The sequence below is a fragment of the Mucor velutinosus genome (assembly GCF_035048745.1).
Source record: "Mucor velutinosus strain NIH1002 chromosome Unknown tig00000041, whole genome shotgun sequence".
Lineage (NCBI taxonomy): Eukaryota > Fungi > Mucoromycota > Mucoromycetes > Mucorales > Mucoraceae > Mucor > Mucor velutinosus.
Window position 1 is genome coordinate 3,667,004 of NW_027041905.1, and position 26,076 is coordinate 3,693,079.

General features: G+C 39.2%; 6 protein-coding genes across 6 annotated transcripts; 3 read left to right on the plus strand and 3 right to left on the minus strand.

The window, feature by feature from the left end:
- Nucleotides 1-1,569: 1,569 nt before the first annotated feature.
- On the plus strand, nt 1,570-4,680 carry ATC70_001401 (Omp85 domain-containing protein; the record flags this gene model as incomplete). The annotated part of the gene is made up of 8 exons (XM_064820797.1): nt 1,570-1,761; nt 1,821-2,067; nt 2,126-2,440; nt 2,503-2,678; nt 2,736-3,326; nt 3,389-3,580; nt 3,641-4,292; nt 4,349-4,680. The coding sequence occupies 8 exons, from the start codon at nt 1,570-1,572 to the stop codon at nt 4,678-4,680; spliced, it is 2,697 nt and encodes an 898-aa protein (XP_064684717.1).
- A 92-nt stretch (nt 4,681-4,772) lies between these two features.
- On the minus strand, nt 4,773-5,408 carry ATC70_001402 (Pyruvate decarboxylase PdcB; the record flags this gene model as incomplete). The annotated part of the gene is made up of 1 exon (XM_064820798.1): nt 4,773-5,408. One exon carries the CDS (start codon nt 5,406-5,408, stop codon nt 4,773-4,775), a length of 636 nt encoding a protein of 211 aa, XP_064684718.1.
- A 7,505-nt stretch (nt 5,409-12,913) lies between these two features.
- Nucleotides 12,914-14,353, plus strand: ATC70_001403 (uncharacterized protein; the record flags this gene model as incomplete). The annotated part of the gene is made up of 1 exon (XM_064820799.1): nt 12,914-14,353. The coding sequence occupies one exon, from the start codon at nt 12,914-12,916 to the stop codon at nt 14,351-14,353; it is 1,440 nt and encodes a 479-aa protein (XP_064684719.1).
- Nucleotides 14,354-14,805: 452 nt separating this feature from the next.
- Nucleotides 14,806-16,643, plus strand: NIC96_1 (nuclear pore complex subunit; the record flags this gene model as incomplete). The annotated part of the gene is made up of 6 exons (XM_064820800.1): nt 14,806-14,934; nt 14,994-15,102; nt 15,161-15,574; nt 15,632-16,308; nt 16,373-16,525; nt 16,584-16,643. The coding sequence occupies 6 exons, from the start codon at nt 14,806-14,808 to the stop codon at nt 16,641-16,643; spliced, it is 1,542 nt and encodes a 513-aa protein (XP_064684720.1).
- Nucleotides 16,644-16,718: 75 nt separating this feature from the next.
- On the minus strand, nt 16,719-19,850 carry ATC70_001405 (uncharacterized protein; the record flags this gene model as incomplete). Its single annotated transcript, XM_064820801.1, has 3 exons — nt 16,719-18,943; nt 19,007-19,632; nt 19,693-19,850. 3 exons carry the CDS (start codon nt 19,848-19,850, stop codon nt 16,719-16,721), a joined length of 3,009 nt encoding a protein of 1,002 aa, XP_064684721.1.
- Nucleotides 19,851-23,846: 3,996 nt separating this feature from the next.
- ATC70_001406 (uncharacterized protein) lies at nt 23,847-24,780 on the minus strand (the record flags this gene model as incomplete). The annotated part of the gene is made up of 5 exons (XM_064820802.1): nt 23,847-23,975; nt 24,043-24,372; nt 24,428-24,537; nt 24,598-24,643; nt 24,703-24,780. The coding sequence occupies 5 exons, from the start codon at nt 24,778-24,780 to the stop codon at nt 23,847-23,849; spliced, it is 693 nt and encodes a 230-aa protein (XP_064684722.1).
- Between the last annotated feature and the right edge of the window lie 1,296 nt (nt 24,781-26,076).

Below are 26,076 nucleotides of genomic sequence, written 5' to 3' on the forward strand. Positions count from 1 at the left end.
CATTTTTTACAGTATTTAAATTTACATATTAGAGATGATGAATAGGCAAATTTAATAAATCGCTGCCGAATATTGGCAAGACAACATTTGCATATATATATATATATATATATCACCATAACATAATAAATTTATAGTCCCTAGACACTTTTAAAGCCTCAAAAAGGAAAGAAGTTGATCTAACAAGTATTTTGATATACTGGCATTTATGTAGACCAAAGAAAATAGCATGGCTAACGATAATACTATGTTTTTATCACCTACTTTCCATACGCTTCAAGGGCATTTACTACTGTATTGCCTTCATGATGAAAAGGGCATTTGAGTTTGCCAGCTGGCCCCACCAGCCAAAATTAATTCAAATCCAGACTCACAGTCTGTTCCAGATTGGACAAATCTTAAAGATTTTCGACTCGATTGAACTATTTTTGCAAGCTCGACTAAGTAAAGTCTGACGATCACCCCATGTTTCCTTAAGCTTTCTTGGAGTGCTTTTCAAGGTGCATCCAATGGTACCAAGTAATATAGATGTTTTGAATAAACTTATCGAATGATTTATGAAAATATGAAAAGAGGTTTCTGGCCAAAATGTCGAAATTTTACATACCAAAGTCCCACAAAGATAATTTCAGAGGTTACTTTGGATCGATAGAAACATTTTTATTTAATATACACCATAGTAAAAGTCTTCATTATCAAGGTCAAAAACGCAATCGTTTGATTTTCGATGAAAACCATGAGGGGTACCTCATGCTTTTTGGTCGAATTTCATCCATGTTTTTTTTGATCCCAAAAAGTTGAAAAACGGTGTCAGAAAGTAACTACCAGACGAGAGCAATTGTTTGGTGCTATTCTGACGATCTAAAACGGCCTTGAGCGCAAGAAAACGCAGTTCAAGTGCACTCAGATTTTGATGTATCAGGAACACTCTTGACTAAAAAGGGATAATATTTGTATGCTACTTGCCCGTATATGAAGTAATTCCATGTATATGGATGTAGAGCATCACATAAGAATCAGATCCACAGATAATATGAAGGGGTTTCATGTGTAAGTGGAGGATCAAAATGAAAGTAGCAGTATTTTGATAAGATACGCAAGGGCAATCGGCAGCGTGAGCTGCCGCTGTGCAGGTTGGCTTTCATCAAAGGGAAGGGAAGGTAGAAAGCCATCCGAAGCTTAAACACTCGTATATATAGTATATAAACAATGTGAAGCAATGGCAAGCTAGACCTCAAGCATATGCGTTTTCATAGAAAGAGACAAATGTGAATGTATAACATTCTGTCTATTACCAATCAATACACGAAATGTTGCCCTCAAAGGCCATAGATATGAAGTCAATGGTTGATCCATAAGAATTTTTAAGGTGATCCATATCAAACCTGCCTAAATCATACACATTTAACAGACACTAGAGTTATCTGATCGCTGCTTGAACACATGTAGATTCCCCTCACCACAGCTCTACTCCGTGACTCAGTATCATGTCTGTGGCTTTTATTAAGTCCAATTTGAAGGGAAAAGTGCAAATGTCCAATTTTTTTTTACTATTCTCCATCCATCACCATGTCAAACGAAAGCGACGTAAAGAAGAGACGTGTGGAAAACGGCACCAAGAAAGCCAACAATCACTCCAAAATCTACCAACCTTTCAGAGCCATCGGCTATGTCACCAATGAGATTCCCTATGTTATCAACAATCATGGACAAGAATATTTTTTGACATCTTGTGTTGGAAGCAGCTTTCAGACCTACAATGTAAACCATTTGGATATGCAATGTATACCATGTACATGCTAACTCGATTGATTTATTAGCTCGGCAAAATGAACTTGTTGTTTGTCAGCACACCTACACCAAAGCCTATAAGCGCAATGGCCACTCACAAAAAGCTGATTTATGCTGCAACCGGTAATTGTGTCATTGGATACAAGCGAGGCAAAGAAATCACTCGAGTTGGAGGACAAGGCGACTTTAACATCACACAGATCCTGGTTTTGGGTGCCTATATTGCTGCACTTTGCGATGACAATACGCTCAAATTATGGGATACTACTACAGGAGGTAAAACGAGATGTATGCCTGATACTATTGATCTGCGATAGCTCATCCCATGCGATAGATCTTTACACCGAAATTGAGTTTGGAGAGGAATTCACAGCTACCAACATGCTCCACCCTTCAACTTACCTCAACAAAGTCCTGGTTTCCAGCACTCAGGGCACAATGCAGATTTGGAACATTAGAACTAACAAGATGGTGTACCAATTCGCATATTTGGGATCTGCTGTCACCTGTTTAGCTCAATCGCCTGTTGTGGATGTAGTTGCTATTGGTTTGTTGGATGGTACAACCATTCTGTACAATATCAAGGCAGATGAGAAGATTGACAGTGTGCGCCAAGATGACCGAGTTACTGCCATCACTTTTAGAACAGGTATTGGACGACCTCAGATTATTCAATCTAGAGGCATGTGCTAATTTCCTTTATTGTGATAGATGATGAGCAATTTATGGCAACTGGTAACATGCATGGTGATGTTGCTTTGTGGGATCTTTCCGAACGTAGATTGGCTCATATTATGAAGAATGCTCATGATGGATATATTACATCTTTAACATTTTTGCACAACCAGCCTGTATTGGTTACTGGTGCAACTGACAATTCAATCAAGGTAAAAGAAAAGGCGGCTATGTTATAAGCAGAGTATTTTAACCATATCATTTTCCAGCAATGGATCTTTGAAAAGCACAATTCTGTACCTCATCCTTTCAAATCTCGCAGCGGACATCATGCACCTCCCTCCAAACTTAAATACTATGGCGAAGGACTCAAGACCATTTTGAGTGCTGGTCGGGATCATTCGCTCCGATCATTCAGTACTGTCCGAGATGCACAAAACTTTGAATTTTCACAAGGGCATCTTGCTAGAAAGGCCAACAAGCGCGGCATCAGTATGGACGACTTGAAGCTACCCCAAATCATTGATTTTGATGTCAATGATGCTAAGGTAAAGGATTGGGACAATATCATCACTTGCCATGGCAACGATAATGCCTGTCGCACATGGTCATCGAAAACAAAGAAACTGGGAGCCCACACTATGATCAGCACAGACAAAACAGCAGTGAAAGCAACCTGTATCTCGTCTTGCGGTAATTTCGGCTACTTAGGCTGTGCGTCTGGTGTAGTGGACATGTTCAATATGCAATCTGGACAATACCGCAAGACATTTAGTGGACACAAAAAGCCTATTACAGGTCTAACAACAGATACCATTCACCGTTACTTGATCACAGCATCAGTTGATAAAACAATTAAAGTAAGTCGTTGTATACATCTGGAAATCTCTAGTGTGTGAAGTCTCATTATCCATCTTGCTAGATTTGGGAGATCAAAACCGCAAAAGTTGTGTACACGATTGATCTCGAATCACCCATTGTATCTATCCGCTATCACACAGAGAACGATTTATTAGCTGTTGTGTGTGATGATTTAGGCATCCGAGTCATTGATCTGGAAACAAAGAAGGTGGTCAGAGAGTTCTGGGGCCATAGAAACCGTATCACAGATTTTGTAAGTCGCATCACCCTGTACTCACAGATAGAAATTGAGCAACTCATGCGTTACATATAGACATTCAGTCCTGACAGTCGTTGGATCGTATCTGCTTCCTTGGACGGCACTGTCCGCACCTGGGATCTGCCTACTGGCGCCATGATTGATATTTTCAAGGTGGAAGACATTGTCACTTGTTTGGCCTTCTCTCCTGATGCAGATTTTTTGGCTACTGGTCATGTGGATAACGTCGGTATCTTCCTTTGGGCTAACCGTACTCAATATGCCAATGTGTCTCTACGTAGTATCCCCGATGACTATGAGGTGAAGCTCCTTTCATTGCCTTCCTTGACTGGCAGCGAAGATGATGAGGCTGCTCAAGAGTCAGAGGAGGACTCTGACATTGAAGAAATTGTCGCGGAAAAGACAGTGGATCAACTCACAGATAAGATGATTACCTTATCAATGGAACCTCGATCGAAATGGCAAAATCTGTTGCATTTGGATACAATTAAAATGCGTAACAAGCCCAAAGAAGCACCTAAATTACCGGAAAAAGCACCATTTTTCTTACCAACATTACCTGGAGCAAAGGGACAATTCAACCTTGAAACCGCCATTACCAAAAATGAAGAGAATCCTGATTCCAAAAGAATCAACTTTTCTCAATTAGACACAGACACTGAATACGCCAAATTATTAAGAGCAGGACACGAGGCTGATGGTCAATGTAAGTTGCGTTGCATAATGTCAATTGTACAATGTATTTACTTTTTTTGTTGATAGTTAATTCCTTTGTGGAATATGCCAAATCTCTCAGTCCCTCTGCCATTGATGTTGAAATCAGATCATTCAATATTGATGGAGAACTCTTGCTCTTGAACTACTACTTAGAAGCCATCTTGTACATGTTGACCACAAGAAAGAATTTCGAATTAGCACAGGCATGGCTCTCTGTGTTTTTAAATATTCATGGTGATTTAATTGTGGCAAACCCCATCAACCCAATCCATGAAAAACTAGAATCCATCTTGAATATGCAAAGCAGTGAATTTGGTAGATTATCAGAGCAAATACACTACAGTCTGTGCTTGATCGATTTTGCCCGTAGAACATAAGCCCTTTTTTTTTTACCTACATAAAACACAAATAATAGACCTGGAGATCTTTCTGATTTACACATGATTCGGGTCCGGGAACTAATGCTTTATTATTTTTTATTTTTACGTTTCATTTGGCTCGCTATAGTGGGATGGAATGAGTATACAACCGAGTTACATGGCTCTGCTGATGTTGAGGAGTGATGCTTTGATACAATAGGTAGTGTCTCTTCATTGCTGATAAACCATCTCGTCAAGAAACTGCTTTTCTCAGCAGATGTGGAATAGGATGTAGGTGCTACATCTGCTGTACTACTTGATAAACTGCTACTACCGCTCGAGCTTTTATCACTGCTACTACTGCTTCCGCTGCTATTACTTCTTACAAGACGCTGCTTTTGTTGCTGTTGATCCGATCTCAACGATGGTATATTTGCAGATTGACTTGATTTTGAAGCGACCAGCCGCTTGAATGATTCTTTTACCGGGTCTTCGTAACGACGAACATTGCGGTATTCTCGGTTCACTCTATCGAGCTCCTTTGTCAACCTCTTCATATTCTGAGGGTGATCCAGATAGTTTCTATCGTTTGTCAAGAACGATAGCCTTTGCAGTTGCAACTTGTGTTGGGTTCTACTCAACTCAGATTGATGTTGCTGTTGCTGTTGCTGTTGCTTCATGTTGTTGCATCTATCTTGTAAGATAGCACGACGATAGATGTGTTGATCTTCATTGAATGGAGGCATATCGCAAAACAAAAAAGAGGAGAAAAGAGAAAGGTAAAGTAATGACTAAATGCGAATGACCATTTTTATATGATATAAATCAGAGAAAAATATAGTAGAGCAAGCACATGATGTTTATGTTTGTCTGTGTTGACATTAATGTAAAGGCCAAATCTACCAAATAGAGTCGCACTTGGTGTTGTGTTTCCCATTGTCGCCTAATGAGGAAACTGGCGACATGACCTGTTCGCATGAGACTGAAAGGAAGCACAAAATGGGTCCTTATTTCTTGTTTGAAAATCCCGGCATCACACTTCATGGCCTTTCTGGTTTCTTATTTCTGTTGATGTCATGCAACACTGGTGGTCTCTATGAATTGTGAGCAGACAGAGATACTTATATTTACAAGTTGTTGCCATAGAAAAGCGCTATTTATTTTGAAAAACTTCCTTTATTGCATTTATCAAACATTAGTAGTAATCATGCTCTTTCTAAACACACACAACATTCGCTAGACTATAATAGTATCAAAGCTAGAACATAGTGTGTGCTAATTTTCATCAAGCCGTTTAACAGTGATGAAGCGTTATAACAGTCTGTGGTCAGTAGTAGTTCATCCACAAGATGTGGGAAGTAAGGATGCATCTTTATTTTCGTATTTCTGAATGATTGTTTATGTACGTTAGAGCGCTTAGTTAATTAGTTAATAGAATCAAAAAACATGAATTTCAATAATTTGATATTTGATGAATTCCTTCTTTTCAATACTATTGCTTTTTTTAAATGGCTATTTCATATCTTTATGCTTTTTTCTTTTGATTTATGGTGAGTGTTACATTCGTTGAGATTTACATCTATTACTACAAACTTCTCCGTTAACAGAACAAGTAGAGAGTTATACTGCACATAAAAAACATAATACTGTTTCAAAATTTAGTTGCTAGCTGCACAACAACCAAGCTTTAGCTCATCGCCCAAGTTTTTAAGAGAAAGAATTGGGCATTTACGGCCTGCAATTGTAAGTAATTACGAACTATGAATCAATAGAGTAGGTGTTGGGAAACGCTGTAGTGAAAACCGCTTGGTATCATCTTGCTTCGCTGTGGTTCGGCAAAGGTTCAAACCTGTGCTGCGCATTTCCGCAAAGTGGAGGATTGCTTTTCCACGCACCATATTGATACTAGACACTTCATATCATAACAAATATATGCTCACTTTAAGCGGTTGCGAAACATTTAAATGGATTTCCAATAGTTACATTGGTTGTCAAATAACTAAGCAAGGAAACTGTAACGAAGATAATATATTAAAAGACAGTGTTTGGACGACGCTATTATTTGTTCAAAAACTGTCAACTCGACCTAGTTTCTCCATTAATAAATCTTGTTCTTCTGTGTTTGCTCTACAATTATAGCCTTGTTTGGGCACCTAATGCAACGCTTTCCTTCAAAAATTGGATATTCAGTCTCCCAAGCTAAAGTATACAGTGGCAAAGACACGGTTTTTGTTTAATAATAACACCATAGAAGCGTCCATAATGTGCTCAAGTCTATAAAATAAATCCAGGGCGTATATTCGCTAATGTTGGTGCACAATAGAAAACTTATATGCGCCACTACTATAGTAAAAAATACCGTCGTTTGAGCAATTGATTTTGGATAAGTTGCCTTTTCGGCAGTGTAGCTCCGTGAAATCATTCCAACCTGATTTTAATACAGTCTGTGGATGTCGTCTCTTGTATCATAGGAGTTGTACATATTACGGGTCTCTATTCGCTCAAATTTGTTACAAAATTGCGTTATTTGCTCCTCCTCCTCCTCCTTCTCCCCCATTGTGCTGACAACGACTCAGCGTGTCAGGTATCAGCCATTTCTCCTGAATTATGATTCTCCACCTTTGCGAATAGACTCTAAGCCTAGTTTTACGGCTAGATGTGGTATATTTGTTGTGGATGACCATCAAAAATATCCTGCTGACCTGATGAGCATCTAATTCAATTCGAGCAAGTCATTAGCTTCAAATTTGCATAATATTATTGACGCTCAAGTGTTAAGATTACTGTAATCGCGCATTTCAAAAAGCAAGATCTGAGCCTTAGAATTGGAAAAAAGCGCTTATTACTTGGAAATTGAGTTCTGTATAATGCAGAACATCTGGGCCATCAGAAGGAAGTGTGATTCACTTACTCTTCTGGCAATGCAATCCACTACACCGTTGTTTTAGGTCGAATTCTGTCCAAATCTAGCCATTTTCATGCACGAATAACTCATGCCACAAAGTGTTTTAAGCGCTTGGAATAGCACCACACGCCTCCTCTTGGCCACGCTTTACTTGCTGATGTTTTATCTCAATTTTTTTTTTGGGTCGTTGCAAATTCATGAAAATCATCATTTTTCCATGAGTATATGCAAGGGAAAATTCTTGAAAATCAAACGGTCGCGTTTTTCACGTCAAAAGGGAAGGCTTTTCCTATGATACATATTAGATCAAATTAATCGTAAAGATGAAATGCAACATTGGAAACTCTTTTTATGAGACTTTCATATGCTAAATTTTGACATATTCACAGAAAACCTGTTTTCATATTTCTGCAAATTGCTCATTATTTTCGGTCTATAAGCTGGATGTAATTAACACCATTCGATGTGGCTTTTTTAGTTCTCTAGAGATGTGCTAGAAAGTTGGGTGTGATAACGATAGTTTTCATAGTCAAATTTAGCAAAAACGTTTAAATGATGTGAGATCAAGTCAATCTTGAACACGAAAATACCACTGCACAGTTTCAAATTAAGTTGCCGCAATTACGACTACTACGGTACAAAACTGAGACTAAATTTACTAGTCGTGACGTCGGATAGGGTGCCCTCTCATTTTTCCATGCCCTCCCTTTTTGCAAAACGCGTTTTAGTATCAAACCATGGTGGTTTTGGACACCGTTTGATTAATAATAACACTCTAGCATCCGATAACTCTGTCTTGTACTGTTGGAAGAACTTGATACTGCTTCTTTGAAGTGGAATATATTAGGTACCATTCGATAACGAGCACTGGAAGGCGTAGAATTAGCACTAGTTGAGTTTGTTTATTAGGTTTTAATAATTTTTTGCTTGCTTGAGTGAGTGCCGTTGCCATTACTTCTCTGCCATCTCTGCTGCCTGCTTCTTGGGTCTTTGTCTGGTCTCTCCTGGTGGCGTTCGTACTTCGGTTTGTCTATGGTGCTGGTGTTGCTGCTACTGCTACTGCTAATAGGTTCGTTTCTGGTCTACTGTGTTTGGTGCATGCTTATTCTCTATCTGGTGTCGCTCGTTCTTTGGTTTGTCTATGGTGCTGGTGTTGCTACTAGTACTGCAATTATGGTCTTTTCTGGTCTACTGTGTTTGATGCATACTCGTTCTCTGGTCTATATTCGGTGATTGCGTATCTTCTGGTCTATCTACGGTGATGGTAAGTGGTAAGTATCTTTTCTCTTTTGGTCGCAATGATATAAAACTTCTTTGAACGTTTGTATTATTGCTTCCTTTCTCATGATAATGCATTCATGATGTTTTCCTTGTTGCATTTTTCTTATTCTTTTGTTGGTTGTGTTGCTTTACATCCGACTATTACCATGCATGTTGCTCATGTATGCATTTTTGTTGCAACAACAACGAGCTGTTTTGAACGTCTCTGATGTTGTACTTGTTATACTTTTCTTTTGAGTACTCACTTTGTGTGAGTATCCATTTTTGCCTACATACTACTATACTCCTATAGTAGTATGTTCTTTTCTTCTTTCTTTTATTATTATTATGTTTCTTTGAAGCATACCTTTTTTTTTACGTTGTGTGGATGTGCCTATCCCTGAAGCTCAACAAGACTCTATCCGAGGCTAGGAGGTAGATAGGCTGCCTTCACTTGGTTATCACTACTTACTTTAGTGATGATTGAGGGTCTCAATGCCGGAATTTAAAGCTAGGTGATGTAAGTAAGGCATGCTCTAGCGCCTGGGGGAAGTTTGATGATAGCAGCGGCTATATTGCTATTATAGCGGCGCTTAAAATTTTGCCTCACCTCAAAACAGGGGGAAACCCTCGCAAAAATTTTTTTAGGTCAGCGGAGTTTTCAAGCAATCTGATTGGCTCAGAGGTTCAGGAACCGAAGGTTTCTAGCTAGTTGATCTCCTATTGAGCTGTCATCTATAATGAGTTTATATTTGTAATAAAAAGGTAGCAAAATACATGCAATTTATATTCTTCTTTATTCAAAAGTGTGATAAGGTGCAATCATTTGATCTAGCATATACCAAAGAGTTCTATAAGAGTGATGTTCTTTAAATTTATTATTATTATGTCGTGTGGGGGGGGGAAGAAAGTTATGTTGTAATAATAATAGGTACTACAGCAATATAATAATAGCTACTGCCAACAAGCATTCTCAGTACACAATGCTTCACCAAATATGCATTCTGTTTATCATTGATTCACAACATGTACATGCTTTAATTTCATGCGTTGCTATTTTCCAACCTCGTATCAAATTCTGAATGTACAAAAGTGTTTCCAATTTCAATGTTAGGGCCATCCAGAATTAAATTTTAAAATACTGTGCTACAGCTCTAAAAGTAACCCATTGCTCATCAAGCCAAATGTCACAAGGGGAGAAACGATGGTGTGATTGGATTCTAGAATGAGTGAGTTGTTGTTGTTAAGAAAAGATTTTGAAATTCTAATGAGAGACATTTTGAGCAAAGATCTATGTATAAAACCTATTGAAAGCAGTTAATTACAAATAATTACGAGCCATAGGTCAATGAAGTAGGTATTGGAAAAGGTTCTAGTGAAAATAGCTTGGTGATATTTTGATTTGGTGTGGTTTGGCAATGCGTTAAAGATGTGCTGTATGTAATGAAATAGCCACCCAAACGCAACTTAATTGAAAACCAAAGTTCATCAAATAGCACTCATTCAAATTCATGCTATTTGGATCTATTAATGAAAGCGCTCAAATGTACATCAAAAACCCATTTAAAAATACTAAAGTAAAGATACACGCTTATATCGCACATCGTGTGAATGAATCACTCCTGATCACAGTGTATTCAATCACACCCATGATGGTCGTAATAGGTGATGGTATCTTTATCCAAATAGAATTAAATCAATAACAAGCATATTCAAATATGACAACTATGCCCTGCTGCCATAGTTGCACAATATCCCAGATAAAGGATTCCATGCTTCAATAACAAACATCACACTTTAAACCATCAAGGTTACATTAAATCATGCTATGACGATAGCTCACCCAAGCCCATCAAGGTTACTCAAATCGACCCTTATGGCCAGTGCTCCTGCATTGACTACCACTTTAAATCAAACATCAACAACATTTGCCAGATATCGCAATAGCAGCACCTATTGCTCTCTATCATCACTAATTCTACAAGCCAGATGCAAATGTATAAATACTCTTCTTTTTTTTACTCAATTCCAGGATCTTCAGTTCATTTTATACACAAAATAAAATACAGTTGATTTCTATTGTATTTTACTATTGCTTTATTTTTTTTTGTGAAATCTATTTAAACCTGATTTCACTGCACTGTACATTTCAGCAAAAAGAATAATTAATTTTTCACACATCATGTTGATGCTAGACACTTCATATCAGAACAAATATATGCTCACTTTAAGGGGTGGTTGCTAAGCATATCATCGGATTTTCAGTCGCTGCATTCGTTGTCAAACAACCAAGTGAGGAAAGGGTATAGTAACCAATATATATAAAAACGCTACTATTTGGTTGAACTACCAATTCAACCGGGCTTCTCTATTAATTGAATTTTGTTCCCCTTTGCTTGCTCTATAGAAGGCTATCTCGTTTGGTCATCTACAATGCTTCCTGTCAAAAATCAATTTTTTGGCCCCAAATTGGAGTTTACAGTGGCAAAAACACTATTTTTTTTCGGATAAACCCACTGAAGCATCTATGTGGTGCTCAAGTCTATATAATGGATTTAAGGCATGGTATGACTAATAGCAATAGAATTTTATATGCGCCCCTGTCAAAAGTTAGCCTTAAGCAATCGTTTTTCGGCTATTACTTGGCTGGGGATGAGTTATAGGGGGCTTTAGATTCTTGAGTACTAATGTTACAAATTCGAGTATATGCTCCCCCTTATATATTCTCAAAATATCTGAAAAGCAAGATTTTCTGAACAGAAGCTGTGCAATAACTTTTAAGATTTGCACCATTTCATGCACATTTTAATTCTGTAAGAGTTTGCTATGATATAGAAACAATGATTACTATTGAGAATGCTGTCTTAAAGCAATGGAAAGGTGTAGGTGTGCATTATATTGATGTCAAGCTGATAGGAGCTCTTGGATTTTAATAGAGATCTGAGACTGAACCAGCGCTAGCTCTAGAACACTAGCACAGTCGAGTGTGCGGTCGATGTTGAGCTCGCTGTGTGTCATAGCTTTCTTAACAAGTTGCTGTTTTCAAGTTATCGATGGATACTCGATATGTTTGCGAATTATGCTTCTAAGACTAGATGATTGTAGCTTGCTTTTTCCATTTCATCAAGTCTTTCAATCTAAGGTATATTTATACTACCTGCTTGAAAACGCTATTGCCATCATGTAGGTTACCTCACACACTAAAACATTCGATTGTCAAGGTGTGGCACACTTTGTTCGACTTGAATCTATGACATGTTTCACTTTTGTGGGTGCTGTTTTTTATCACATTTCAAACAAGTGGCCCCCGACAAGTTTGTGCTAGTCTGTATTCGGTGCTCAGGTTAAATCTTTCTACCTGTATATGAATTTTTCTCGCTGAAACTTACGCTGAGAATATCAAAAGAGCCAGATCTACAGCTATAGTTTGTTTATAAAGGTTTTTGCAATACTATAGGTACTGAAAAAAGTGCGGTTTCAGTACATCTAATAGAGTTTTCTGGATCCACCGCAAATACGACAAACTCGTATCGAATCTGAACGGCAATGCTTTAGCTTTGTTTGGCGGCGCTTGAAGCGACTGCTCATCACTGTCCAAATGTTGCTCTCAATGGGTAACAATACTGGCCATCTACGTAGCTTATAAAGGCAGAACCGTTGAGTAAGTTAGATCTTCAAATACTGTAGAGTATAGTGCATGCTTTAGTATGTTTCCTAAGGTTTGGATTTGTTCATTCATGCTAAATTGGGCTTCATAAGCCCCCAATCAAGCACGTTAAATCAAGCAGAAATGCTAGCATATATGTTGCCGCACAATACACAATATAAAGGCCTCTCTACCTGAGAGCAATACTCGATAGTCCGGTTAACCATAAGGCGCTGGCCGCCCCTGAATAAATGAAAAAGCCTATTCCAGAAGCTTAATATGCACTACATACACACATATACACTTCGAAATCCCTATTTAAAAAGACTCATTTGGTTGGCCAAGATTGTTTAGCTCCCTTTTTATTATCCTTTTTCTTTTTTCTTCTATCCCACATACACACACTTTACACACATATACATACACACTCTACACTAAACATGAGCTCGGTTTCTTCGTATGAAGGCAGTGATAAGGATTCTTTCTTTCAAAGAAGCTTTATTGAAGGTTCTAGTGCAAGACATTCGTATCTTCGCAAAACTGACTTATTAGATACATTGGACACCAGTCGTCTTCGTGATACAGACACTTGGAGTGTGGCAGCGACTATTGATGATCAAGAATCAGTAATTAGTGCCCATGGAGGAGGTCCGCCTTCTATTATCAGCAGTAGCCGCATGACTATGGACAGAGAAACAGATGATGATCGCTCTACTTTGGATGGAGAAGCTTCTATTCGAGACCATTTGCACGATATCCATCTCTCTGAACGTGACTTGGTAGAAAAGACACACTTGTTACGTGGAGGAGGCATGGGAAACGATGAAGATGACGACAAGCGTTCTCGGTCTAATGCTGCAGAATTTGGTGATGATGGGGCTCGTTCTGCTACAGGCGACTTTGAAAACAGCGTAGCCAGTGATGATGAGGATGAGCGTATAGTCGACGATCAAATCATGGCACCACCTCAACCACAACCTAGCTTTGCATCTGTGAACAAATCGTACGCTGAACTGATGGAGGAGAATGAGATACTGCAATCTCAGTTGCGCAATGCACAGCTCGCACAAAAGCACCAAGAAGAGATGATCAGCAATCTAAGAAACCTGACTGGCTGTGATGATGAGCTGTTTGGCAAGGCACTGAATCTATCTCAAATCAAAGAGCCAGCTGCATCAGCAGTGATTGAAAAGTCAAAAAAGGATACCAATTACTTTGGTGGCGGATCACCCTCTATGAACCCAGTGCAGCCCATTGTCAATGCTCGTACGTTGACCCAGAAATTGGCCCGATTGGCAGAGACATTAACACGATTTGTTCAGTCTACTGTGGATGAAGAATATCGATTACAACTTGAGCAAGCCTTATTTTTACAAATCACACAGTCTTACTTAAATTCACTTCCATTCGGTACAGAAAACCAGCACCTGTTAAACACAGCCTATTCTGATCAGATTCGACGATTTCACAGTACGTTGGGAGCCTACTTTGCAAAATGGTATAGAAGACAGACTGTGCAATCATTGTCACTGAATCCTGCCACAAAAGAATACCTTGCAGACATGCGAAATGGGTTGACTGCAGAGATGATGAGATTACTGAGTACAATGCCCAAAACTTCAGGCCGATCTTTGGATCATATGCATATTTGGGACGACATTCTGGAGATGTGTGCTGCTTTATCGCTTGAAATCCATGGTGGGGATGCTGATGTTACTGCTCAGTCGATTGCTGTAGGCAGTAGCTACGATGATCAAGTCATGGCTTTGGTTGGTCCCAATACCACAACTCAGGGTAAACACGTTAAGATGGTTATCAGTCCATTGTTTGTAGATGAAGAACAGGTCGTCTTATTGCCTGCAAGAGTCACTCTTGAATAATTGATACTTTTGGTGACACCATTGCATAAATGAATAAATATATGCTTTTTCTCCCCATCAAGTGGCAAGTGTTCTTCACAAGGTGATGAAGAGGTCCATTTTAACCTACATGTGCTGCTATTATTTACAGTCTAAATGCTTACAAGCTACACTCCTGAACAGACATCGCAGATAACATAGATCATGTAAATCCTAAACAGGCATCATTGCCTAACCACTTGACTAATGCTTATCATGAAAACGTAACAAGACATTGGTATTCTGGTCAAATGCTTGATGTGGTTCTCGATCACCAATCATTGGCTATCAAGCAAAAATAGAGCGGACAATCGATTGTTGGCATGGCAACAGCCCAAGCACTGCATAAAAGAGAGAGTATAAAATGTGTGTGCGTGTTGTGTGTGGAACTTGACCTTTTTTCTCTTGTTTTTCTTCATCCAAATAACTCCATCATGTATACTCCTATTCCCTGCCAATGTCCATTGGATTTTAATGACAATATCAAAATCACAGACGCAGAAAAGAAGCACAATGAAGGAAACAAGACTGCATATGTCGTATACACTATCAAAACAGCAGAGGTAAAAGATGATGAGTTGGTCTGGGAAAAAAAAGCATAGGTAATGAAACTTGAACGTAGAATAAGGAAGCCAGACGAAGATACAGCGAATTTGAGTCCTTTCGAAGATCGCTAATGAATCTGTACCCTACACTGCTTATACCGCCTATACCTGAAAAGCATTCTCTTGGTAGGTTAATGTGTTCCATGCAACACAATTTGACACTCATTCTTGGCATCCGTATTAGTAAACTACACTACACAAAACATCAAGGACGATTCAGCAATCATAGAAAAGAGAAAGCGCATGTTGGAAAGGTTTCTGTTGAGATTAGCCAAGCACCCTATTCTCGTCAAAGAGCATGTTTTTCACCGCTTTCTCAATGGATCTTCAACTTGGACAGAGATCCGTCAATCCAGCCCCTTATCTGATTTGCCAAAAGATCCACTACTACTAGCCACTGAAAGCAATAGATTTACAACATCCATAACCAGCAGCTTGCCCACATCCACCAACGTCATACCCATCCCTTCTACCTCATATACGCTCAAATATCCAGACAAAACGTTTGAAGAATCTGAACAAAAAGTAGGCAAAAGTGCTCAGCAATCGACATTTCAGTTTGAAAAGTCTCAGAAACGCATACTTCGACGCCTTGGTGGTAAGATGCGACTACGCAAGAGTGAATTGCATGCAAACTAAAACAAACACATCCTAGACTTGTCAAATGATTATGCCGAATTAGGATCAGCGTATAATGCACTTAGTCTGAATGAAACAGGTTTACTGGCGACCTTTATTGAGAAAATGGGACAAGTAATTGATGGGACGAGTCATGCAACCAAGACGATGATCCAATCGCTGGAAATTGAGTTTGCAGAGTACGTGCAAGACTACTTGCAGTATTTGCATATAGCCAAGCAGGTACTACGTTATAGACAAATGAAGGAGGCACAGCTAGAGCTGATAGACGAAGCGATTGACAACAAGAAGATGCAGCTGCGCAATCTAACCAAAACTGAGGACGAAGCATCCAAGTTGGACTTGAAGCAGGACGGCAGTATGCAGCGTCCTATCCAGCCGGCCCACACTACTGCCATGAACGCTGCAACTGATCCGCTGGACGACAATATCGATACAGAATCCATTGAGGATGGATTTTCAGCCATCGTCAAGATAGATGATGTGGAGCCAGATACCACCATAGCAGCCGTCAACTACCCGACAAATGCAAGTGCTTCGGTACTGCGTGCTTCCAAACACCAAACCAAGAAATGGTCTTCGCCAAGGAAGCTCTTCTCGGCTGTTACTGACACGATCCAAGGCATAATGGATACAGACCCTGGACAAACAAGACGAAATCAAATCAGCAAGCTTAAGGAGGCGATTGAGCAGGTAACGTCGTTATGCAATATACATTGAATAATGACTTTGACGTATTGTCAACTGTATTATATAGCTGGAACAAGCTCGAGCTACTTCACGACAAGAGCTCAAAGACATGACCGTTACAATACAGCAGGACTTTGACAGACTGCAGGCGCAAAAGGAGGCAGAAATAAGGTACATGCTGATTGCATTTGCCAAGATACATGTAGTATACTGCGAGCAGGTGAGTACATGTGAATCAGACAAGGTAGCGTTTACGTTTACGACTAACACACTACTAGAATGCTGCTTCATGGAAGGACATACGAAATCAAGTAAAGATGTCTATGGAAAAACTATAACATTTATTTAAATAATAAAGTTCTTTTTGATTGATTGATTGATAATATAATACACGTGAGAGAATGAAGAGAGATTTAGTAGTTTTGACGCATGAATTCAAAGAAAGCAAAGTTGTCAGGATGAGCACCATACTTGTAGACGAATTGAGAGGCAAGAGTAGCACCGAAGATGGCCTTGACGTAGCTTTCAGGAACACGCTCCAACAAGGTTTCCATACCGAGCTTTTCCAACAAGCTTTGAGGGAAGGCTTGCTTCAAGACAGTGTTTCTCAAGTTGACATTGTCCCAGAGACCAGTAGATTGGAGTTGCTCAGACAACTTGACAATGGCAATAGACAATTCATCAGAGAGGATAGAGATGGGGGTACCAGTCTTTTGGTTTGCTTCCCAAAGACCTTCAAATTCAAGATTGGCATTACGCTCAATGATATTTTGGACTTCCTTGACATAGGCTTCATAGAAAGCAGGAGCAACACCGTCCTTGACACACATGTGTTCTTCAAAACCTGCATCATCGAAAGCGAGAGCAGCCAAAACTTCCAGAGAGGAAGAGGTGACACCACCCTTGTTGGCAGAGGCATCCTTGAAGAGAACTACACCAGCATGTTCGAGACGGAGACGAGCTTCTTGAGTAATGAACAAGTTGGCACCTTCAACAATGTACTTGTAGAGACCATTTTCAATGACTTGGTTGACGTTATCCAAACCAATAGATTCAGGACGACCACCGCAAGGAACGAGGATACGAGAGAGAGCAAGAGGGTTGGTGTGGAAAGTGTTACGGAAGGTAAGACCGTTCTCAACGACAGTACCATCAGGCAATTTGACATTGTCTTCATCAACAAGGACACGGAAACCTTCAGCAGAGAGCTTGGAGGTGTCAAAGTTGCTGATCATAATACGAGCATTGGCCAGGCGAGTCAACTCGGTGCGGTCAATACCAACGGGGTCATAAAGGACACCAGAACCATCAACAATGGCAATAGTCTTATCCTTGGAAATCTTGATTTCGTTGGAACCGAGATCACCATCAGGGCCACCAGTTTGCACCTTGGTGATTTCCTCTTCCTTCAAACCAAGCTTGCGATAGATACCCAAAGCATATTGATGAACAGAGCGAGTAGTCATACCGTATAAATCATGGGGAATACCACCGAGAGATTGACTCTTACCAGTAGTAAAGGCCTTCCAGAAGCTAGCGCCTCTTCTGCGAGCATGTTGAGAAGCCCAATCCATGTATTCAGCAGTTCCCTCATCAGGACCAAAGAAGAGAATTTCAGGCTTGTCAGTCAAATCAACCAACTTGTCCTTGATACCAATGGTTTCGCCAGCAATCAATAAATCAAGCATGGCATCAACATACTTTTCAAAGGCAACCAGAGGCTTGTCTTGTTGATCGACATCCAAGAGAATAGTACCCTTAGAGCCACCTTCAGGAATATCCTTGTTCTTGCGGTGTTGAGTGTTGGCCAAGTTGTAATTTTCATCAAACAAGGTACGCAAGTTGATAGAGTAGGCTTCTCTGTTGCGAGAACGGATCATACGGATACCACCACGGGCGACATCACTGAAACGAATGTGAAAACCACGGAACTCAGAGCCAACAACCAAGAACAAACCGTAAGGAGTGGTGGGGTATTCGATTTCAGGCAAGAAGCTAGGATCCATACGGAAAGAGAGTGCCACCTTAGTGGTTTGATAAAAGTTGGTCTTGAGGACATGCTTGTTGAAGCTCAAGAAGGACTCAAAGACCAATTGCTCGTGAGCATTGGTGGTAACAGCCTTAATACGCTTGCTAATATCATCGACAGACAAGACTTCCATGTTGGTCAAACGTTGGTAAGAGATGGTAGGTTGCAAAGAAGCTTCACGTTGGTTGACATAGTGGGTGGTGGCAAAGTTGGCGTACAGCACCTTGAGCAATTCGGGGTATCTCTTCATGATATCGAGGATGTATTCACGAGTAAAGGTATCTTGACGAAGACGCTTCTTCAACTTGCTCAAAACTTCTTCGTGCACAGGGTTGGCACGGTCCAAGATAGATGTCAAACTCAAGTACTCCTTACCCAAACGATTCAAAAAGTGCTGAGCAAAGATCCAGCCGACATAGCCATAGACCATCTCTTGGACAGAGAGCTTGTTGGTTTGGAAGTATTGTTGCAAGGGAGTCTTGGGGAGACAGTACAAGAGAGAAGCTTCCTTCATGACTTGGTAGATGGAATGTTCGATAGGAGCAGCCTTGGATTGGGGAACAGGGTGCAAGTATAAACCAATAATGGTAACACCGTTAGAGAATTGCTCTATTTTCCAAATCATTATCAATACACTATCATGGCACATACATATTCTTTAAATCGACTTACCAACATATTTACGAGTAGAATACAAGTCGTAATAATGGTACAAATCACTGACAGCAGAGAAGAAGCCCTTGGTGCTTCTTTGACGGTAACCAATGATAAGACGACGCTCACGAGAGCCCTTGACCTCGTACATTTCAATGACAGGTCCGGTACGTTGGAGTACATTTTGCATGACATCCTCATAGATGTTCAAAGTAAACTCAGTGGCCTTACGTAAGAAGCTCTTATCAGCAACTTGCTTGATGTCGGTTTCTTGTTCAGGAGTGGGAGCAGCGTTCTCAAATTCACACTTGGTAACAAAGTAACTACGAAGTTGAGAGGTCAAACCACCACCATTGGAGCTGGAACGATAGGATTCAACGCGATAGGCCTCAGAGGGGGTAGACTTATCCAAGAACTTGTCGTCAATGGCTCTTTCATGCTGAGGACCGTAGATTTGAGAGACACCAGGTTCAGAAGAATGAATGTAGACAGCAGAGTCTTCGGTTTCCTTTTGCAAGTTGATGTCCAAGACGTTTTCATTCTTTGTGTAGGCCAAGATCTTGGCGCCGTAGAGTGACATGATGTGATTTGAGATGGTCTCCACGCTCTCCAAAGCAAAGTAGTAGTCATCAATATTGAGGTTGCTATAGACATTCATGTCAGCAAACCCAAGATCAACTCGTATACATGGCATAATAACTTACCTATAGAACCATTGCACCTCGTTCTTCACCAATTCCTTGGGGAGGAAACCGAGCTGTTCCAAGTTGTCACAAACCTTGAGCATTTGGCTCTCCTTTTCAGCAAAGACATTAGCGGCATAGCCGCTTTCATTATTAAGAATACGAGTGTTATCCTTCATTTTGTGGTTGTGTGTTATAAAAAGTTTAGTTTTGAAAAAGAAGAGAATGCTGTACAAAATGCGCGACTATTTATATCAAGATTTTTCTTTTTTTTAGTTTGTTTAGTAGAGGCATAAGGGAATAGGCACACAGCTTCAAGAAGCGAGCCCCTGTAAGCTTTCCATTTGGGTTGTCATGTTCCATAATTTTATGACTCAGGTCATCGCCTATGATGGTAAGAATGCAAATAGCGCACTTCTTATTGGTTGGATCGTGAGAAAAATATATTTTGTATGGATTCTTGTAATTCTGTCTTTCAAACCTTATTTCAACGCTCAAATTTTCCTGGAGAAAAAGAGAATAACCCAAATGTCGTAATTTGTTTCTATTTAGACATAATCGTCTATACAATAACAGCATATCAACCCGTTCTTGGAAGCAAAATGAAACGATCATCTAGTTATATAGAGCAAGGAAATGCGGCTTGTTGTCCAGCCCTTGATTTGTCAAATGTAACGAACAAAATTTTACCCACAATCAAAATTGAGCATTTACCCACTTCTTCAAACAGCCAATTGACTAAGAACATTATAAATGCCTCCATTGGTCTAGCAAGAATAAAATGTGGGGTAACAATATTCCTGATTTACCTCCGGTTTCCCGCTTGATTTATATAGCACTCCATGGAACAGGAACCAAAATGTAAGACCCCCTACCCTAGGGAATATCATCTCCATGGAGGCATGCTGAGCAGTTATCTTAAAGACATCTGCTTAATAAGATTAAATATGTATTATCTTGATATGGCTTTGAATTTGTAGCTCTCGCTTATCAATTTATGGAATCGCTATTGATTACTGCTCAAAAAATGCCTCCTCCTCACTTCCAAAAATAACTTAACTCTCACGAATGTAGCACGAAAAAAAAAAAAAGCTACTCATCCATGAACACAGGTGGGGTTAAATGAAGATCGGCATCTAGAATTTGATGCTGATTGCATGTGTTATCAATCTATGGTTGTATTATAGACAAGCATTATATCATCCTCAAATGCGAAATCTGATGTTGGATGCGAATGAATGGTTGATTCAAGAAAAAAAACCTCTAATTATGAGCATAAATCATACAGAATTCTTTTTGTTGATATGCTCAACAATACGAGTTTCTTTGTCGAAATCTTATTCATTATCTTCAATGTTGTATAAGGAGTAAGATCTTTTACATGCACTACATTACGTATTAGTGCACGGAAGTCGAATTAATTTCTGATGCTATACCATACTTTGTCGTTCGATTGATTTTAAGATTCATGGTTTTTACGAACGAAACCAGAAAAATATATACAAATAAGAAGAAAGGTTCGGTTCCATTAGAACTTGAACACAAGTGTGTATTGGAAGGAACCCTCATATTCTTATATGTGGGTCTAGATTTGAAACCAATCCCATAACAAACAAACAGACACACGTGCTAGAGCCTGTAAGCCATCTAACTTGCAAATGGCGTTGTTCTTGGATAGACTACAAATCTCACTAGACCATTTGGAAATTTTTGTGATTTGCGGAGTAGGCATGTCAAACCCCACATCTCTAGAAATACGCTGAGCGCTAGTAGATGATGAATGCAATCAAACATGAGCAAGTAGATGCATTCTGCTCTGGTACTGGAGCTAGTAGAGAGATTGAAACTTCCTTTTGTGTTGAGATTCCCTCTTCTTGATTCTAACAGCAGATGAAATTTTTTGCTACATGAACTTAGTATTGAACTATTTGAAGTGGGAATACTATCAAGACCGCAGAGGCCATCAGATTAAACCAAGAAAGTAGAATTTTGGTATCTATCGACCAAGGTATTCGAAGTTTTATGTGCCATTCTAATTAGAGTGGCAATTTTGCATCTCGCTTTATGGATTGCATTTGAATAAGGCAATTACAATCATTCAATCTATCAAACAAAATAAATTGTAGCAGAATTATACTAGAAGTAGCCAACCTAAGCTCTATTCTGTACTTAGCAAGCCGTAACTATGTTCGAATGAGTCTCCAACAGTAACGATTGCTCTCAGCATGAGGGTGGCAGCCATAATTAATTAAAACTCAAATTATTTTTTCTCCCTCGAAATGGCAATTTTTTGTCCTAAATCGATTTAGACAAACTATTTTGTAAAATTAGACCATATAAGTCGTCATGATCATCCCATACTTTCTAATGCATTCATAAAGTACTTTTCAAGGCGCATCCAATGGTGCTAGTTATAAGGTTTTTTTTGAACACATTTTTTGAGCAATCTTCAAAGATAATAAATAGCTATTCCGGCCAAAATGTACAGATTTTACATATCAGAGTCTTACAAAATTGATTTCAGAGGCTACGTTGGATCGATAGAAACATTTTGATTCAATATATACCATAGTAGAAGTCTTCATTTTGGAGGTCAAAAACGCGATCGTTTGATGTTTGGTGAAAATCATGAAGTATCCCTCATGTGTTTTTGGTCAATTTTCGATGATCTGAAAAAAGTTGAACAAAGGTGTCAGGAAGTAACTGTTGGATGAGAGAAACTATTTGGTATTACTCTGTTGGTCTAAAACAGCTTCTAATGCGAGAAAACACGGCCTGAATGTGTCCGGATTATGCTGTGTTTTGCAGATGTTTGAATAATAAGAGGCAATACAGATGTACTGTATGCTCACATACGAATCGTATCCATCGATTCGCATGCAGAGCATTGTAAAAGAGCTAGATCCATAGCTATAGATCATTTTTGCAGGTTTTCTATGGGGTAATGGGCGAAGATTTTGGAAAGTTAGCTTCATGCAACAAAACTGTCTCGGAGATATGGCTGTTGAGACGATTCACAAGGAAACAAAGTGAAAGCAAGGTGGCACATACTGTGCTCAAGCCGCTCCCTTCCAGATAAAAAGAACAAACTGTGATTTTATTGACTCTAAAGTTAACTTACATTTGATGTAGGCAAACAATTAGAGCACCCTGCTGCTACTGCCTGGGTGAAAGAGACTTGGTTGGCAGTATTCAGCCCTCCCTTGAACTAGCTTATCTGTTGAATGAGGATGCAGAAATGGCCTGAAAGAGAGTGGGTGCTAGTAATATTAAGTCTGATGGAATTTTGGGTCTATAAATGTTCATTAGGAAAAGAAGAATTTAATTATTGTTGATAATAGAATTTGATAAGACTGTTTGATCATGTATATCGAATAAAGCCCTCTTTCTATCTTGCGCATTGTTGCACCCATATTGTGTTAAAAATGTATTGCCACATTTGAAATTTACTATAGCACTGGAAAGAGAAAGTCTTATCGCACTTAATTACGAATTAGAAGTGGTACGGCATCTTGAGAATTAGAATGTAAAATTCAATACAAGAATGCGGGTAAAATGACTTTAGATTTGATTAATGATTCAAGCCTGGGGGGTTATGAAAGAACGGCTCTTTATTTCGTTGGAGAGCTGTATAATCACAAATTTCTAGTATGAGCATGTCGGATGAAGATTAACCTACTGCGTCTATGAGTTTGAGAAAACTTCAGATCAGTAATGATCAGCAGACACAGATCTGATAGACTATTAGCGCTTTATGCTGCAATCAATATGCTACTTAATGTGAAAACTTCGGAGGAGGCGCTTGTTAGCCGATCAACTGTTGCCAACTATACGATTTAGGACACGAAGAACCTTTAGCAGGAGCTATTGTCACTTCGTATATCATCAATTAATAGTGGGCTGGCTCGGGCAAAAAATTGACTATAGGTTTAGGAACAATTTGATCTGCACTCGTTTGAGTTTTCATGCATTCAAAGGCATACAAGATTACATACGACAGTAATAATTCAGTGTTGTGATCCACATTTGCTTATTTACAGTATATGCTTGATCTTTGAAGGTAGATTAACCGCATCCTTTCTCTCAGCAGGTTGTTTAGAGGGAAATTTATTTGCTTTATTGAGCAATTCAAAATGTCATACTAATACAACTTATATACAATGAAACCACATAGTTTAATAAACAGTCGACATGTGGTATTGCGATTCCTCAAAATCTTTAATCTGCTGAGCATGCAATCTGTGATGTCTAGCACCATTTGATAAACGCTTAGCATAGGCGCCAACGACATATGCAAAATAGATCTATGGCGATATTAGTACCACAATCAATTAGCTCAAGACCATTAGATCTGCCTGTTGTCTATCTTACCTGAATCAACTGCACGATGAACACGATGACTCCAAATATGATAGTAAAAGTATTGATCATGCTGAAGCATGCATCCTTACTTGCCGCATGCTCTGTCAGTAATCCTGGATATTTTACTGGTGAATAGTAGGCATTGTTGTTGTTTAGCTGTGTTGGTGTGATATCTTGTTGAGCATTTCCAACGCCCACAAATCCAACTACAGAGCATGAATCGATCACATGCTGCTTGTTGAGTGCGATCAGTATAAGTGAAGCAACGTAGACAATGATTGACAGGATACAATTGACCCATACAATCACACTGAATGCTTTTGAAAATCTTCTGGAGGCCTAATTAAAGAATGTTGGTGTGATTTCAGTAATTGAGTGAGAGCGCAAAACTTACAAAAAATGACCCGATAATGCCACAAAATCCACCAAGACATATGAACACAGCGAATAGCAGATTTATGTAATACCAAGGTCTAGCTGCTTGTCCTGAGTAAAATACAATAGCTTTTGGCATTAGGATGAGTACAACGAGTAATAATTTATAAAATCAGCGCGTGAACCTACAGTTTACGCCTACAAAACCAGTTGCAGTGTAAAACAAATAGATGGCCTGAAAAGTAATTGTTATGAACAGGTGATTCATATTGCTGATTGCTACTAGAGACTTACAAAGAACCAAATAGCAATGAAAAAGGTACCCAACCGCAGTGGGATAAAACAGCAGCATTTTTCTAAACCAAGGCCCATTGTTTAAGTTGTATGATTAGGATGAATGAAAAAATGAATGTGTTGGATGAATATAAAAAGGTATTATGGTATAAGAGTTTTAAAAAAAAAAGAAAGAAAGAAAGAAGGAGGAGACAAAGGAAAGAAAACGATGAAAAAGGGAGCAAATTAACACTAAAAATAAAGCATGTTCAACAAACCAAATTAAGCTACTTGATTTGTTGAAGCATATTGAAGTTTATATTGCAAATCGTCAATTAAACTGTGTAAATGTGCATAATTGTATTATGAGTGCTTATGTATATAGCCTCGAATCAATGTATAAACTTTATCTTTGGTATATATGATCGCTTGCTCATGAAATGCTCATTGTTTCAAGCGTTTTTTTTTTGCCTATTGGTATGAGCTCCGGATCGAGAACTGTGATACAAAAATAATTAAATCTTCAGAATACAATGCTTTCGCCTTTGAACATCTCCATTGGCGTGTTTCTCAGGATCCAACTCCTGTATTTCAGTAGTCAAGACTGTGGTTTTATCACCCTTCTTCCATTGCTCAACGGCTTGTATCTGCTACTAGTGCTGACATTTCTTCGCCGTCTATCAACGCTGATACGTCTTTTATATGATCGAAAACCAAAGAAAATCCAGCACACACATTGAAACACATGAAATTAGCGTAGAATGCATTGCAAAATCAGGCACGACACATGTCCAAAGATAGTTGTATCTTTGATTGGCATCGTAGACAGCGCAGTAATCAACTTTACTTCAGGGTGTATGCTCGGCAACGCATTCTACTTCAAGTCAGCTCATCGATGATGTATTATACAAAGTATGCTTGATATTGCATCTGCATGCGATTTGATTCAGTGTTAGGTGGCAATGCGAGTCATTAATGCCCAAGAGTTGAACAAAATCTTGTTCACAAGCACATTTAGACGATAGAAAAACCTACTCTCTATATGCCTAGTGTTCCTCATCCCTTCGAGGCATCAGTTCACTGCATTAAAATCATGTATTCAATGATACATGAGCATAATCGCCATATTATCTGATTTCATGATACCACGCAACTTGATGATGGGTAAGAAGCTCAAAAATGCAAAAATACACCGAAAAAAAGGGCTGTTGCCAGGTTGCCCTGAATGCAGGAGGATGAAAGAAGGTAATCTTTGGACCAGCAAGATCCCAGTCCCAACCAAATCATCCCTTCTTACATAAGATTTCCTTTTTGATACATATCGAATTAGTCACCCAAATCATTTTCTTCCCTGATATTTCAGTTGATCCAGTACCTGCGGCTCTATTCACTGGA